At 45.5% G+C, this 17,337-nt stretch overlaps 1 protein-coding gene across 1 annotated transcript; it reads left to right on the top strand.

The window, feature by feature from the left end:
* The first annotated feature begins 14 nt into the window (after positions 1-14).
* Positions 15-13,117, top strand: SLC3A2 (solute carrier family 3 member 2). The gene is made up of 10 exons (XM_080912132.1): positions 15-307; positions 7,312-7,734; positions 8,159-8,332; positions 9,047-9,141; positions 11,005-11,073; positions 11,181-11,239; positions 11,348-11,528; positions 11,603-11,746; positions 12,407-12,490; positions 12,586-13,117. Exons 1-10 carry the CDS (start codon positions 196-198, stop codon positions 12,955-12,957), a joined length of 1,713 nt encoding a protein of 570 aa, XP_080768258.1. The 5' UTR covers positions 15-195; the 3' UTR covers positions 12,958-13,117.
* Positions 13,118-17,337: the final 4,220 nt, after the last annotated feature.

A 17,337-nucleotide genomic window follows, 5' to 3' on the forward strand; every position in this document is an offset into this window, starting at 1 on the left:
AAAAGGCGCAGGCGCTTTAGGGGAATGCGGTGGTAAGCCGTCGGCAGAGCTACCAGGCGGTTCCCACCCACTGCGGTTGAAACGTCATCGCTGGAGGTTGGGCTTCGCGACCCCTACAGCTTCACTGACTGGGTCACAAGCATACGTTGATTTCTTGCCCTCGCTCACGCTAAGCCCGCGTGTCGATCCATCTCTATGGATCCCGAACCTACTGAACACTCCACCGGCGGCGTTTCGGCTCCCCGCCAGCCGCCCAGCGCGCAGACGGGGCTTGATGTCCAGGTTGTCAGCGAAGCTGGCGACTCAGGTACTGGGCCCTGGGCTGAGCTCGGTTGGATTTTCGCTTCCTTGCATGGAGCCTTTTAGAGAAAGGACTTGATGCCCTGAGTCATTCTGGAGACCGATTTTTGTGTTTTGCTTTCCGCCATGATCTTGGCCAGGATTGAATTAAGTAGGGCCAGCATTAGGTGTCATGTATGGAGCATGTTGCATGCTTTTGTTTTTAGCTGTGCTATAGATTAAACCTGCTGCAAAGGGCATGTGTAGTAGACAAGTGTTATATATACTACTGAATCTGACACCTCTGCACAACTGGGCTTACCGTTTAAAGCACTCAATATGACTTAATCTTCCACACTACTAAGAGTTAGGGATAATCCTCATTTTATACATTGGTGGTCTTAGATATAAAGAGCTCTAAGGGGAGCAATTCTTAGAATTTACCAGTTGTCTAGGTCGCAGCTATAGATTGGTTATTAAGACTATGCAACAGCCGCATCACCTCATTAATCATATGCATATAACAAACGTCTATATGCATAAGCTTGCCTTGTAAACAATTATCATTACTCTTACTAGTTGCTTTCCTGCATGACCCCACTCCATAATTCTACTATTCAAGTTGGAAAGTGTTAATGTAAAGTAATGGATGAGAAACCTGAGGCCCAAAGAGGTTAAGTAATTTGCTGAATGTAATCCAGATAAGCAATATCAGATCCAAGGAATAAATCTAGGAAGCCTGATTTCAGAGTCAGCACTAGTTGCTCTTTGAGAAGACCCTAGTTCAATTCCAGTTCCAGGGGATCCAAAACTGACTTCTGGCTGGCCTCCAAGTGCCACTCGCTCACACACCTAGAGTAAATAAATTTAATTAAAAAAACAATGTTGGGCAAGTTGATACATGCCTTTAGTCCCAGCACTAGGGAGGCAGGGTTAGGCAGAGTTTGAGGAACTCAGCATGTGCCTCATAATGAGTTCTAGTCCAGCCAGGGCTACATAGTTGAAAACCTGTCTCAAAAAAGAAAAAAAAAATGTATTTTTGTTTTTATTTTTTGAGACAGGATTTTCCTGTGTAGTCTTGGCTGTCCTGGAACTCGCTTTATAGATCAGGCTGGCCTCAAACTCACAGAGCTCTACTTGCCTCTGCCTCCTGAGTGCTGGGGCTAAAGTTGTGTGCACCACCACATCCCAGCTTTTCTTAAAAGATAGATTCCATAGTGTTTACGATAAGGGTAGAAGTGATGATTCAGCAATTCAGATCAAATGGTGTTTTTGTAGAGGACCTAAGTTTAGTTCCTAGCACCCATGTCATGTGGTTTATAGCCACCTGTAGCTCCAGCTCCAGGGAATCTCTCTTCCGGCCTTCTTGGGCACCTGTAAACATATGGCATATATTAATGAATATACAAACGTACACATAAATAAAAATTAAAAGGAAAAACAAAAGGAAACCAAAGCACAAAATCATTTCACTTTCCAGATGAGAAGAGTGATGTGCACATACATGTATGTATACATGTATATGTCTGCATGTATGTATGTATGTGTGTGTGTGTATGTGTGTATATATATATATCTGGTAGGACTTGGGAGAATGGAGCCGATAAATAAGCCGACTCCATATGCTTCTGCCTCCCTAGTGCTGGGGTTAAAGGCAAGCCACCATGCTTGGCTCATTCTGGACTAAAATAATTTTCTAGGATTCTCTTTTGAGTTACTTGTTCTTTGATTAATAAGTTGAATAAAATCCTGTGTTTCATCTTGTGTTTGTTTTGAGTTGTGTTTTAGCTTTCAAAAATTATACCTTAATAACTCCTTGGCTTTTTTTTTTTAATTTTTTTATTTGTGTGTGTGTGTGTGTGTGTGTGTGTGTGTGTGTGTGTGTGTCTGTGTATAATGTGTATGTGGGTTCAGGAGTCTCTGGAAGTCACAGGTTGACTTTGAGGAATCCATTCTGTCTTTATAGTTTGGGTTCCAGGAGTTGAGCTCAGGCCATCAGGATTGTGCAGCAAGTATTTTTACCTGATAAGCCTTCATACCACCCCATGGATCTTGTTTGTTTTGCTTTTTTTTTCAAAGATTTATTTATGCGAGTACACTGTCACTGTCTTCAGACACACCAGAAGAGGGCATCAGATCCCATTACAGAGGGTTGTGAGCCACTGTGTGGTTGCTGGGAACTGTGGAAGAGCACTCAGTGCTCTTAGACACTGAGCCATCTCTCCAGCCCCAACCCATGTTTTTATTTTGTTTTTGAGTCATTTTCTCATGTAGCCCAGTTTGGCCTGGAACTCCATATCTAACCAAGGATGAGATGACTTTGAATTTTGGATCCTTTTGCCTCTACCCTTTGAATACTGGGATTGTAGGTGTGTGCTAGGGTACCAGGCTTTATGAGGCAATGAGGTTCAAACCAGGACTTTCTGTATGCTAGCAAGCCCTCTAACTACTAACTGAGCTATATCCCCAGTCTTACCCCTCCCCTTGGTTTTTTCCCCAAATTGCCACACTCCAATTTGTTCCCTTCTAGTCCATTCTTTACGCTGTAGCTATAATGTCCAATTCACAGCACCTACATGACAGCCAACAACCATCTGTAACTCCAGTTCCAGGGATGACACCTTCTGGTCTCCAAGAACACCAGACAGGCACACAGTGCACAGACATTCATGTAAACAAAACATCCTTACACATAAATTAAAAAACAAAAACCAAAACCTGTTTAGTTCACTTCTCCCCTTACCATGTTTCAGTGCCCCTTTGCTGTCTTAAGGCTACAATCCAGTTTGACTAATGCTGTTGTAAAGAAACAGTGCTCCCTCGCTTCTGTTCCCGTTTTCTTCCTGTTGCTGTGATAAAATACAAAAAGCAACTTAGGGGGAAGACGTTTATTGTAGCTTACAGTTTCCAGTTACAGTCCACCATTGTCAGGGAGTCAGGACAAGCCTCTAAAAGCCACATTACCTCTGTAGCCAAGAACAAAAACAAGCCACTGCATACATGTCCACCTGCTTGTTTGTCCTTAGCTCAATTTCTTTTAGCTCAGGACCCACTACAGAATGAATGATGTCAAGTACAGTGGGCTTTGTCTTCTGATATCAGATAAGCCCGTTAACCACAGAGAGGGTTACACGTTAACCCAAGGTAGACAGACCATCACTGGGACTCTCTTCCCAGGGATTTAGGTAGTGTCAAGTTGGCAGTTAAGGCTGGCCATCTATAATTTTTTTAAAACATTGTTGCAGTTATTTGTGAGTGAGCCCACATATGCAGCTGTGCCCCAATGCAAGTAGAGGTCAGAGGGGAACTTTCAGGAGTTGTTTCTCTCCTACTCTAGGTCCCAGAGATGGTACACACAGGTCATCACAACCAAGTGAGTCTCAGGGACTGACTGATGGGCTTGAAGGCAAGTATCTTTAATTACTGAGCTTTCTCACCAGTTCCTTCCCCGGCCTGACCCACCATTTTCACCAGCCACAAAATGCCTGAGATTTGCCTAGGAGGATATAAGACACAAATAGAATACAATACGTAATTATTAATTTACTACTTCAGATGCACAGATGACAGATAGGGATATAGATGATATATAGGCACATGCATGCTAGATGGTGCTCGACCACTAAGCAGATATATACACATGCATTCTTTGTTTTTGAGAGCTGGGCTGGTTATGAGCTCTGACTCCTCCTGCCTCAAACCCCCCCCCCCCCCATATACATACATTTTCCCCCCAATCTCAACTGATTCTCCCATCGCTGGCTAGAGTGTGGATGAATGTTTGGTCACGGAACAAGCCTGCCCCCACCTGGTAGCAAGAGGCACTGCCTCCTTGTAGTGGAAAGAGGAAATGTGCAAAGAACTAAAGCTTCATTTTGGAACTGGGAGGCCCAAGTGGAGAAGTTCTGTCGGTCAGCCTTTGTTTTAGGGACTTAAACATTTTGAACACACACTGTACCACTAAGCTATAGCCCTAACACTATGCATTTATTTAATAATTTATTTTTTTTATTTACTTACATATTCATGCGAGTGGGTGCTATGTAGCAAGTGTGGAGTTCAGGAGACCATTTTTGAGGGTTGGTTCACTCTCACCTTGTGAGTCGCAGAGATTAAACTCAGGTCATTATGTATGACAGCAGAGGCTATTTCCTGTTTATCCATCTCACCAGCCCTAAGCTAATTTTTTTTTTCCTGTCTTTTATGATTCTGAGGATTGATCCCTGGAGCCTTGTGTGTGCTTGGCAAGTGTTCCTACTACTGAACTACACCCTAGTCTAATGGATTCATTAATTAATTTTAAGGCTTTATTTATTTTATGTGTGTGGGTGGTTTTTGCCTGTATCAGTGTCGGCATACCATGTGTGTGCTGTGTCCTTGGAGACCAGAAGAGTGCATAGGAGGTCCTGGAACTAGAATTATAGATGGTTAGCTGCCCTGTGAGTGCTGGGACTTGAACCCTGGTTCTGTGGAATAGCAGTCAGTCCTCTTAAGCACCGAGCCATCTCTCTACTCCCACTATAATTTATTTTTGAGATCGTGTTTTCCTCTGTAGCCTAGGTTGGCTTAGAATTTGTAATCTTCCTGCTTCAGCCTTCCGAAGTGTTAGGACTGTAGGTGTTCCTCACACCTAGTTCCCTTCTACTTAGTTTTTCGAGGCTATTTAAGAATATGACTATCCTCTATTAACAGCTGATACCCACCAATTCTGCCTTTCATTTCTTCCTTTATGTGGCCTGTTAAAGACACCCTGTGTTATGTAGGTGCTTTTCTGCATGTGCATAAATGACAGTGGCTCTGATGGGGGTCTCGGCTACTGGCCTAGGCTTTTGATACTTGCAGTTCTTTTGGTTTTGCTTCAGCCTGGAAGAACTGTTTCAAGGGTTATCAAAGACACGCTGGATCGCTATGATGTTAGACTTGGTAGGGTTAGACAGTGTTCAGCACATGATAGTATGTTCTGGATGTGCTGTGACTCAGTGTTTCCAAGTCACTTTGTACTTTGGTTCCATGTGATAAATGTGGTGGTTCGTTCCTATGGTCTTTGCATTCTCAGGGGCTCAGCTGTGCCTCTCCCCTTCTCACTATCAGCGCCAGACGGTCCTGGAGCCACTGCTTAGCTTGCAAATGATGCAGACACTCCTCTCAGCAGTATACTCCTGCTGACTTTGGTAACCGGCTCCTCTGCACCCTTCTTGGGCTTCAGATCTCACTAAGCCTCACACCGTCTACTCATCCCAGCTAGAAAGCTGCTATAGCTGGATTAGGAAGTGATTAGGAAGGTGTGCTGGGTGAAAAGACTGAGGGGTGTTCACTTTTCTAAGATGCTTAGGAATAGATTCCTGCCACTTGCATGTGGGGACTGGGAAATACCGGGTTACCTTGGTTTGTATTTATTTTTTGGAGGGCAGTGAGCATGTGGGGAGGTCAGAAGAAGGCTTTTGGGGGTCAGTTCTCTTTTCACTGAGGAGTGAACTCAAGCTGTCAGTCCTGGTGGGTGAGCACCTTTACCAGATGAACATCTTGTTGGTTTGATCCAATGAGCCATCTGGTTTCTAGGGAGCATTTCATTGAACCCACTTAAAGATTACTTCTGCTTCACAACCTTGAGCTTTCTGGCTGGGTATAAAGTCTGTCTGAGACTTTTCTTATCTGGCATGCCCAGGGCAGGGTAGGACTCTTATCAGCTGTGAACACTGGCATGACCCTTAACCTCTACCCACTTTGCCTCTTCCTAGGAGCTGGTGTGTAGACTTTTCTCTAGCTGGGGAGGACCTTTGGGAATTCAAAAGGACAGTGGCAGGGAATGAAACTTTTCACATCCCGTTTTCTCTACTGTTCAGACCTTGGCTTCTGTTTTCTTCTAAATACATCGCAATCTTGGCTGCCAGCCTAGGTGGGGAGAGGGAGAAAGGACCTGTTGTTTCCTTCTGCTGCTCTCTGAAAATAACCAAATTGGCTGTGGTAAAGAACACGAAGTTCCTGAGATTGTTGGCACCTCCTAGAGTTGATGTCCACTTGTTCCTGCTGTGAACCTAGCCTGCCCCATTTACCCTTCTTGCCAAGGACCTCTGCAGGGGGGAGGGGAAGATTTGAGAAACTTTCAAAGTGTGAGGGAACTAAACTCCCTCCAGGGCCTAGCTTAGTCCACGGATGTAGCCCAGCAGGCCACACTGGAGGGTGTGAGAGTTACTGCAAGGTGGGTAAGAGTACAAACAGCTTGTATATGAAAAGGGTAGATGCCTCACCACCTTTGGAATGTTTATTACAGCCCCATTAGTCTCTTCTGGATGCCTGATGCCCAGAAATTAAACATTCTCACTAGTAACTAGGGAAGGGTTCACTTCAACTCTGCAGTTGAATTTTAAAATCAAGAATAACGGATTAGAGTTGATTCTATACAATCCATGAAGCAAAGGATTGGAGTGGGTGGCCAGTAAATAGTTGTTGCCTGAGGAATTAAATTCAGAAAGTCTTGAAAGGTGAGTGCGTGTAAACCCCGAGGGGAATTTTGGAACTAAGCTAAGTCCGGAGACTGAGAAGATGTGGGTAAAGCAGAAATGGGATGTAGTGCCAAGGTCTGTGTGAAGTTGGGGAGATTAGATGTTGGCTTGAGCCGGGCCTGGGCCAAAAGTATGATGGAGGCTGGTGTCATCTTGCAGAGAGAATAGATGCTTGCAGGGAAAGGGTCCGGAGGAGGGGCTTTGGAACCTGGCCAGGACAAATTCACGTTTGTTATTCTAAGGGTTACTGGCTACAAGCTCAGTTTCCCAGACTTCGCCAGGAATAAGCGTTTGGGGTAGACTGGCTCCTACAGCGAGGCTTCTTCACTTGCGAAAAGACTTCTCTGCATCTCTTTAAGAGGCGGACCGGGGCGGAGTCCTGGGTCACTTCACCGTCGCCACGCCCGCCCGGCGGCAGAAGCAGTTAGGGAAGCTAAACTAGCCTCACGACCACGGGACACCTCTAAGCTAGGAAGGAGATCTAGGCAGGATTAGAGGCGCCCCACTGACTACAGGCCGTGTCGTGTAGCGGTTTCTGCAGGCACCATGAGCCAGGACACCGAAGTGGACATGAAGGACGTGGAGCTGAACGAGCTAGAACCGGAGAAGCAGCCTATGAATGCAGCGGACGGGGCGGCGGCGGGAGAGAAGAACGGTCTGGTGAAGATCAAGGTGGCCGAAGACGAGGCGGAGGCCGGGGTTAAGTTCACCGGCTTATCCAAGGAGGAGCTGTTGAAGGTAGCAGGCAGCCCGGGCTGGGTACGCACCCGCTGGGCGCTGCTGCTGCTCTTCTGGCTCGGTTGGCTGGGCATGCTGGCGGGCGCCGTGGTCATCATCGTCCGGGCGCCACGGTGCCGTGAGCTGCCGGTACAGAGATGGTGGCACAAGGGCGCCCTCTACCGCATCGGCAGCCCTCAGGCCTTCGTAGGCCGGGAAGCCGGAGGCATAGCTGGTGAGTGGGGGGGAGCACACCCTCATCCCTCGCCCCGTGTACCCCTCGTTTAATCGGGCATTCTATTGCTCTCCTCCTTCCTCTTTGCCCTCTCTAGAACAGCTCTGATGCTGCACCTATTTTCTGGGACGAGTCCCTGGCAAACAATCCCTTCCTTTTTTTAAAAAACAAAAACCCCCCGCTAACTCGACCCCTACTTACTCCTAAGGGAGCCTGACTCAGCACATCCTCTTTCTCCTCCCCCAACCACGAGGCCCCTGAGCTAGTTCAAACCGGTTTCTGAAGTAAAGTGCTAGGCTCCTTGCGTCAGCTGCTTTGTCTCGTGATCCAGCCCCCTTCAGAGGGAGTCGGGGCAAGTAGCGGAGAGAATGTGGAGGCTGGAGGCTTTTCGTGCCCTACTGGTTAACCTAACCTCTCCTTATAGGTCTGAAGAACCATCTGGAGTACTTGAGCACCCTGAAGGTGAAGGGCCTAGTGTTGGGCCCAATTCACAAGAACCAGAAGGATGAAGTCAGTGAAACCGACTTGAAACAGATTGATCCAGCTTTAGGCTCCCAGGAGGATTTTAAAGACTTTCTACAAAGTGCCAAGAAAAAGAGTAGGTCTTTCTAAGGAAGCAGAAAGGGTTTGGCGTTCTGGCCAAGGATAGGGATTTTGTCTGGTTTTCTCCTAACTGGCTTAGTTTTTTCAAGGCAGGAACCGGGGAGATAAATTATGTGGCTCATGTGTGAGAGTAATTTTTATATATTTTTGGTTTGGTTTTGAGGTAGAGTCTCACCATGTAACTACCATGACCAGGCTGGATGAGGGCTTACTCCACTGGTCCCAACTGCTAGGTTTAAGCATGTCACCGTGGCTCGATAAAATAAATGGCTTTTAAATTTATAGAGTAGATCCTATATGTGTAAGAGATTCAAATACTGCTTTATAAGTCAATATAGAGGACTGAAAATGGAGCTCAGTTTGTAAGCGCGCTGAAGTCCTGAGTTTGATTCCTCAGTACCACATAAACAGATGTGGAAGAATGTGCCAAAATCCCACACTTGGGAGTAGATGGAAAAAGAAGAAGAAAACAAAACATCAATATAGAAATATGTTGAAAGACTTTACCTTGTATGGGTGGGTGGGTGGGGTAACCCCTGACCCAGTAGCTCAAAGTTATTTGCTCTACTATAAAACCACTTGAGGGGGTTTGTGGGTTTTATTCAGATTTTGTACAAACTATACATAGGTGCACTTAGTAACCTTTTGTTGAAGTTCCTTGTTTCCACTTCTTCCCCAAAGAATTTCTCTAAACTGGTTATTTTTCTAGGCATTCACATCATTTTGGACCTCACTCCCAACTACCAGGGCCAGAATGCGTGGTTCCTCCCTGCTCAGGCTGACATTGTAGCCACAAAAATGAAGGTGAGGTTTTATGGCCGATAGCATACAGCTGGGGCTGTGTGGACTTATTCACAACAAGCCTCCTGTGCATTTAGTGTGGTTCTCGAAAGCAGGAGTAATACCTCTTCCCATAGCTGGAAGTATAGGCCCGGGTGCACTGTGTTTCTTCTTGTTTCTTTTCTGACTGCTTTTTTTTTTTTTTGTGTTCTTTACTTTAGAAGCAAGGCTGTGCCGGGAAGGGAATTTCTCAGATGTCAGTCTGGAAGTTTAGTTTTTCTTTTTGTGATAGGAAGTCTTTTCTTTCTCTGTGGGAATCCTGACCTGACTGGTTTCCCGGTTTTTGTTTGATCTGTTTGGAACAGAGCCCAGTCTGAAATTATAAGTACTGGAGTCTTACTATGTATCTGGGATTTTATCTTACCCCATACTTTATTATTTTTTTTAAAGAGTTAAGTCCACTATGAGTGTTTAAACATTTGATTTTATGAGTATTTACATGCATGTGTATTTGTGTACGGTGTGCATGTCTGGAACCCCAGGAAACCAGAAGAATGTGTTAGATCCCCTGGAGTTGAAGTTACAGATAGTTGTGAGCTGCTTTGTAGGTGTTGGGAACTGAACCTGGGTCCTCTGCAAAAGTGGCAAGCTCTTAACTCTGTAAAAGCTCTTAACCACTGAGCTATTTCATTAGCCCCCGTCCCAAGTATTTTATAGCTGTTTTCTAATTGGTTTTGTAAGCCCACAAAATACCTTTTACAGCCAGCCTGTTAGTGAAGAAACCGAGATGCAGTCACAAGGAGTCTTCTGGTCTGCCTTTCTCTTGAGGTAGTGGTTTAAACTTGGTAGCCACCAGGCAAAGGTAAAGCTTCTGATGTCACCTTATCTTCTGGTGCCTACGGTTTAGGACATAACAAAGTAGAGGCAGATGCTGACACTTTTGGATGCTAAGTATGTGGTGAGACTCCTATAATCATCCAGTTTGGCTCCTGTTAGTTACTGGGAGATTTGTGTTCTAGAACTGCATTGCTGAGGATGGATAACCTTAAACTCCCAAATGCTGGGGTCCTATACTTAATAGGAAGTTTGTTGAAAGTTACTGATAAGGAAGTTCAAGGTAGTAGAGAAAACCTGTAGTCCTAGCTCTTGAGAGTTGGAGGAGGCAGGAGGAGAAGTTATAGGACAGCCTCAGTTATGTAGTGATCTGGAGACTGGTCTGAAGTCAAAAAGAAAAGTTACTAGGATTATATTCAGGTGGTTGCCTCAGGTGAAGATGGGAGAGCAAGGAAAGAAGGGGGGTGTGGGGCTGGGGTTCTGTGCTGAGTGCCAATTGAAGCCAGGGCTTAAACCTTCAGGCCTCGGCCTGTTTTACAGAGCTGGCCTCTTTTCAGATGTCTCAACAGCCCTCGGGCTGTGTTTTGAATTCCAGACTTTTCATTCTTGGCCTTGCTCCTACCTGCTCTTGTGGGAGAGCACACATTCTCCAAACCTCAGGAAACAGAGAGAAGAGCAAGTACATTTGCTGTAGGGTCTTGACTGGTATTTTAATCTAGTCCTGTCTCTGCTGTTCCCCAATTATGACCTTGGCCTATTTCTTCATCTTCAGCTTGAAAGTATTATCATTCCATATACTAAGTGTTAAGTGTTAGAGCTGTGTGTGCATGTTTTTTCTTGGGTCATTTCAGTAACTGTTAAAAATGAAGGTATGTGATTTGCCAAAGACAAGACAGAGAATAGAACAATGTTATTATACAGTAAGAGTGTGGATGGAGAACCAAGGGCCAACCTTTGGAACTGGGAGATTGAAACTCTATAGGTCACAAGGAAAGTTGAGGTAGGTAAGAACTTGCTTGTATGCTGATCTTTCCTGTCTTTTGTCCCCTGTAGGAAGCTCTGAGTTCTTGGTTGCAGGACGGTGTGGATGGCTTCCAAGTTCGGGACGTGGGAAACCTGACGGTTAGTGCCCTTTCTGCCTTAAGAGGCACAAAGCTTTGGTGAGAAGAGTGAGTGTCAGCCGGGGCTGAGTGATGTTTCCTGTTCTGACTCTGCTTTTTCTCCATTAGAATGCATCCTTGTACTTGGCTGAGTGGCAGAATCTCACTAAGAACTTCAGTGAGGACAAGTAGGTGCCCAACACCCCTGCCTGTTGGAGCCTATTTTGAGAGACTCGAGAAGGGAGTCTCTATCTCGTGGCGTTTTCTAATGACACTCCTATCCTTGCTTTGTGCAGGCTTTTGATTGCAGGGACTGAGTCCTCTGACCTGCAGCAAATTGTCAACATACTTGAATCCACCAGCGACCTGCTGCTGACTAGCTCATACCTGTCAGGTTCCCCTTTCACTGGGGAGCGTATAGAATCCCTAGTGACCAAGTATTTGAATGCCACTGGCAGTCACTGGTGCAGCTGGAGTGTAAGTACCATGCTGGTGGGTTTAGGGGAAGGTGGTAGGTGGGTGGACATGCTCAGAGGTATGTCTTCCTCCAGGTGTCGCAGGCAGGACTCCTGACAGCCTCTATACCAGATCACCTCCTCCGACTGTACCAACTGCTACTGTTCACTCTGCCAGGAACTCCTGTTTTCAGCTATGGGGATGAGCTTGGCCTTCGGGCAGCTGGCCTTCCTGGACAGGTACTACATGTCTTCTGTCCAGCACAGTGTGGGAAATAATGTTTATTACATTATGGCATCTGTGAGTGGCAACAGATAGACATCAACCTTGAGGTGGAACTTTGTCAGTCATCTTGCTATATAGCAAATGTGTATCTTTTAAGCAGGGTTTTCCTGTTGTTAACCTCTGCATATCCTGGGCTGGCCTCAGACACCATGTAGCCCATTCTGGAATGAAACTCAGTTGGGGATACTTGTGTATCTATGTGGGGGAATGGGGGTAGGTACATACACAGAGATCAGAGTGCAGTTTTGTGGAGAAGATTCCTGCCTTTAGCCTTTATGTGGGTTCTGGGAAATCAAACTTAGGTTGTCAGCTTGCATGGTGCTTTTACCCATTGAGTCATCTTCCCAGACCCCAAGGGCCTATTTTTAAAGGTAATAGGTATCTGGTAAGATGTTAGTAACGATAGCTAACATTACTTTGTCGGACAGTGGTATTTTGCACCCATTGGCTAGACTTTGAGCCCTCTGGGAACTGAAGCTTAGTGAGAGTCCCGACTAGCAGAAAGGTACAAAGTAGTGGGTGCCCTGTCACAGAGCATTGCCACAAAAGTATCAGAAATTAAACAACACAAATGATGAAATAAAATTTAAAGTCCCACATTCTTTCTTTGTCAGCCTGTGAAGGCCCCATTGATGCCTTGGAATGAGTCCAGAATCTTCCACACCCAAAGTCCTATAAGTCCCAACATGACAGTGAAGGTAAGCAGTTTAGGCCTGGGCATGATGGGCGAGTGCCTTACAGATATCCAGAGACCCCCTCATTCCTTCCTTCTGCGTGTGTCCATTATTTTCAGGGCCAGAATGAAGACCCTGGCTCCCTCCTTAGCCAGTTCCGGCGGCTGAGTGACCTTCGGGGCAAGGAACGCTCTCTGTTGCATGGTGACTTCGATGCACTGACTTCCTCAGATGGCCTCTTCTCCTACATCCGCCACTGGGACCAGAATGAGCGTTACCTGGTGGTGCTCAACTTCCAGGATATGGGTCTGAGAGCCAGGGTAGGGGCCTCCAACCTCCCTGCTGGCATAAGCCTGCCAGCCAGCGCTAACCTTTTGCTTAGTACCGACAGTAACCGGCTAAGCCGTGAAGAGGGCACCTCCCTGCAGCTGGAAAACCTAAGCCTGAGTCCTTATGAGGGCTTGTTGTTACAGTTCCCCTTTGTGGCCTGATCCTGCCTATGCAGAACCTACCACCCTCTTTTCTGCTCCCTAGGCCTTTTGAATTGTGGTCTTTCCTTGTTTTTGTTTTTGTTTTTAAACTTTTGCAGATTACATTTGAATTCTTACACTGGTTGTTTTTGTCTTCAAATAAAAAATTGCCCCTGCCTCATGAGGTTGTGTCTTTCCATAATAGAAGAAGGGACTTTCTCTTCCTCCTGTTCTCTTTTGCTCTCCCCGACTCCCACCATAGTCTCAGTTCTGTGCTGCTGTTCCAGCTCTTACATCAGTCATATAGAAACCAAGGCTAACAAAACCAAGGTGTTTGGGCTGGAGCAGCCATACCCCCTCACTCTGGCCCAAGAGTCTTGGGGATTGCCAGTTCTTCCTTATCCTTCTCAGCACAGGTTACCAGCCCTTGTGGTCAGTTCTCTCGTTTTGTTTGTTTGTTTTTTTTACCAGTTTGTCTCTTCAAGAAAAAAAGGGTGGGATGAGTTGACTGCACACTGCCAGGGCTTGCCCCCCCCCCCCCCCTTTACTTTTCAGACTCTGATCCCAGCACCATTCCCCAACTCTGGAAATAGACAACAAGACAAACCCCTTGCTTCCTTAGGCTATGTAACCTCTTGTGTGGGAATGGAGAAGAAATAAGGAATAAACATCTTTGTATGATGGATATGGATAAATGATCAGGAAGGAAAGGGGGCTGGAGAGATGGCTCGGAAGTTAAGAGCACTGGTTGTACTGTAAAGGACCCTGGTTCAGTTCCCAGCATCCACATGGTATCTCACAACCACTGAGAAGGTAAAAACAAAACTAGGAAGGTGTTTTTGAGAGCAGGAGGTTTGGGCTTGTATTTGGAGGACTCAGCAAGAGGGGTGGGTTAATTCATGAATGTGGCCCAGTCATAAACAAAAGGTTTATACTGTTATAATGTCGAAAGTTAGACATGGGGTGGGTCTGTGTAGGATTTTGGTTATGTGAATGGGAGCGTGGTTGGTGCTCATGAAGTGGGAGTAAATGAGTAAGAAATGAAGATTTTTCAGCAAGGGGTGGGCAGATCACAAAGGGCTTCATAAGGTAGTCAGGGTACACAATTTGGTAGTCCATGCAGGGGCTATGGGACTGCCCTTTCAACAGCAGTTGCAAGCCACTGAATTGTTTTGTTAGTAAAGGATAGACAACTAGCTGAAGGAAGAGGTAAGTGGGCAGAGCCTTTAGCCATAAATGGTACCAAGGATGCAGGAAACTTACTTGAGCCTTAGGTGACCAGAGTTTTGGATTATCTCAGTTTCAATGGAGCCAAGAATGAGGAATGATGAACTAATTCTCCTGCCTCTACCTGTTAGAATTACAGGCATGCCCCAATCTGCCCACCTTGTTTCTGTTTTGTTTTTGAGGCAGTGTTTAGCAAGATAGTCCAGACTGTCTTCAAATTCTTAGCAGTCCTGCCTCAGTCTTCTGAGTACTGTATAGACACGCATCACCAAGCCCTGTTTCCCTGGAACCTAATCATATCAACTCACCTAGTTTCTAGCTCTGGTCTGCAACAATACTTGAGCCATTTCCCAAAGGTCGCATGCTCCATGTCTGATATCCTAGCTGATACCCCACATGCAACTCCTAAGAAACCTAGAAATTACCTTGAAGCTAAGGACAAAGGCCAGACTTACAAGCAAGAGTCACATAAGGTCAGAGAAAGTGCAACAGGCATTGAGGGCCTGGAGCCGAATGACTTCTGATTGTTTTAGCAGGCTTGATGTGTGATGAGTGGAAAAGGGAGGTTGCTGAGGCAGGTTTGGGTCTGTAATCAAGGATATGTCCTAGGATAGTGATGGAGGAGGTAGTCAGTGGAGGTGGTGGTTGCATCATGCATGGATTTTGCAGGCCAGTCACAGGATTTATTGTCCCTATTGTCAGCCAGTGATTTTTTTCAGGTGGGCCCCATAGGCTTTGGTGTTAACTTTGGCCTTCAAAGCCTTAGGAACAAGATGATATTTTGGCTAGCCTTGGGGAAAAGAACCTGTTGGACCCTGTGTGTAGGCATCCTCTACAACAGGCTGGAGCTTTGTGTGGCCTGGGCTTCTGAGGGTACTCTGGTGTAGAGGACAGATCCAAGATATTAAACGACCTGAGACCCAGCCCTTGTTTCTTCATCTTGCTCAGTAACAGAGCCTGAGCCTTCGAGAGGAGTCCATACTGACTCCTGCTCTGAAGACATACACCATCCTTCCTCCCAGCCCCACTTAACTCCTGGCATTAACTCCTCCTCTTCCTGAGGCTTCCCACCCTTTCCCTTGGTTTACTTTGCCATATCCTCCCTCCTGATCTTCCCTTTCTCCTTTTCTTTGCTGCTTAGTTTTTCTTGTATTTTAGCATAAGGTCTAACTATATCCCTGGGTGGAACTCATATAGGTCCCCCTGCTTTCCTTTCCCCTATGGAACCACTGAGGCTAGCACTCATGGGTTCTGTTTGGTTCAGATTTTACTGTGAAGTATTATGGTACTATTTTCTGCTTATTTTTAAAGTTTTTGTTTATTTATTTTTATTTATATAACACACCAAAAGAGGGCACCAGACTTCTCTCATTACAGACGGTTGTGAGCCACCATGTAGTTGCTGGGAATTGAGCTCAGGACCTCTCTGGAAGAGCAGCCAGTGAGTGCTCTTTACTGCTGAGCCATCTCTCCAGCCCCAAGTTTTTATTTTTTATTTTTTGAAGTTTTTTTTTTCTTATAAGTTTTTAATTTTTTATATATGTACTTTGTGGACTGGAGAGGTGTCTTAGCAAGTAAGAGCACTTTCTGTTCTTGCAGAAGACTTGGGTTCAGGTTCTAGCATCCTAATGGTGGCTTACCCATAGCTCCGGGTCCAGGCAATCCAGTGCTCTCTTCTGACCTCTACAGGCACCAGGCACATATGCAGCACACAATACATAAATGTAGGTAAGCAATCTTAAACATAACAAAAATAAATAAATCTAAAAAGTTTATGTTCTGGGCTGGAGAGATGGCTCAGTAGTTAAGAACACTGACTGCTCTTCCAGAGGTCCTGAGTTCAAATCCCAGCAACCCCATTGCAGCTCATATCATCTGTAATTCTAGTTTCAAGAGATCCAATGCCTCTCCCGGTTTCCAGGGGCAGCAGCCACACATGCCGTCAAAGCGTCACACACATAAAAAATAATAAAAGGCCTAGCAGTAGATAATAGATGTGAAGCAAAACAAGAAGAGACCTAGTTTGCTGCTTACAGCTACCATGGTGCAGGGAAGCCTCAAAATCTGAGTTTGTCTGGCAGGGTCCTGGCAACAGTCTGCCTCCAGATCTTTGTGTTGTGGGAATGTAAGTGGAAACTCACTCCCCACCCCCAAAATCTGCCAGTTCTGGACCCTGGCATATGCAATCATCTTGAAAGCCAAGCACAGTCTGGTTTGGTTAGTATTTACCTAGGAAACCACCTGGGAATACCAAGTTCTGTAAGACTAAACATCAAACATAAAAGAAAGGAGCTGCGAGAGGTGGCTCATGGCTTTATTGCCAGTATTCCAGAGGTAGGGGCAGGTGGATTTACATAGGTCAGAGGTCAACTTTCTAGAGCCAGTTCTCTTTCTATCTCATGGATTCAGGGATTGAACTCATTAGGGTAGTCATTAGGATGGTCAAGCAAGCACCTTTGCCTGCTGAGCCATCTACTTAACCTAAGATTAAAGATGATTTACTGAGGCTTGGGAGATGGCTTAGCAGTTAAGAACACTGACTACTCTTCCAGAGGTCCCGAGTTCAAATCCCAGCAACCACATGGTGGCTCATAACCATCTATAATGAGATCTGGTGTCCTCTTCTGGTGTGTCTGATAAATGAATCAAGATAAATTACTTTGTGGAATTGGATGTAGGGCCAATATATTAGGCAAATGCTCTACCACTGAGATACATTCTCAGTCCTTGGATAGACTGGCTAAGTGGTTCTCTAGGACCTGCAGATGGAGGTTTCTAACAGGAAAGAGTACAGCTTAGTACAGGGTAAGATCTAAGGTCACTTGAGGTATAGATGGGGTGTATAGGAAGTATTGCTAAGTGAAGAGAAAAGCAGAAGGGGGAGGTTGGAGCCAAAGGTTAAGCATATTTACAGGATAAACAGGAAGAGACTCTAACAAAGGAAGAGTAGTAGGTAAAAGCAAACTGAGCCCTAGGCATGAAGATAAGGAGGCAAGAAAGTACCAGGCAGATGTCAGAGAAGTATCTTTCAGATTGGTGATAAAGATGTAGTATTGGTAGTCTATAGGGGAACTTAACTGGAGCCTCTTGGAGAGAGTAGAAAAGTAGTTTTCTCATTGTACAGGTTTCTAGATAGTTTCAGTTTGTGCATGGTTCTCTAAAGTACCAAAAGAA

This window comes from Micromys minutus, assembly GCF_963924665.1.
Source record: "Micromys minutus genome assembly, chromosome: 2".
Taxonomy (NCBI): domain Eukaryota; kingdom Metazoa; phylum Chordata; class Mammalia; order Rodentia; family Muridae; genus Micromys; species Micromys minutus.

Bases quoted from the DNA above. Each gene is read 5' to 3' on its own strand.
- SLC3A2 (XM_080912132.1), top strand. From the start codon at position 196: ATGGATCCCGAACCTACTGAACACTCCACCGGCGGCGTTTCGGCTCCC. The intron at 11,074-11,180 runs GTTAGTGCCCTT...TTTCTCCATTAG, and splicing joins GGGACGTGGGAAACCTGACG to AATGCATCCTTGTACTTGGC. The intron at 12,491-12,585 runs GTAAGCAGTTTA...CATTATTTTCAG, and splicing joins GTCCCAACATGACAGTGAAG to GGCCAGAATGAAGACCCTGG.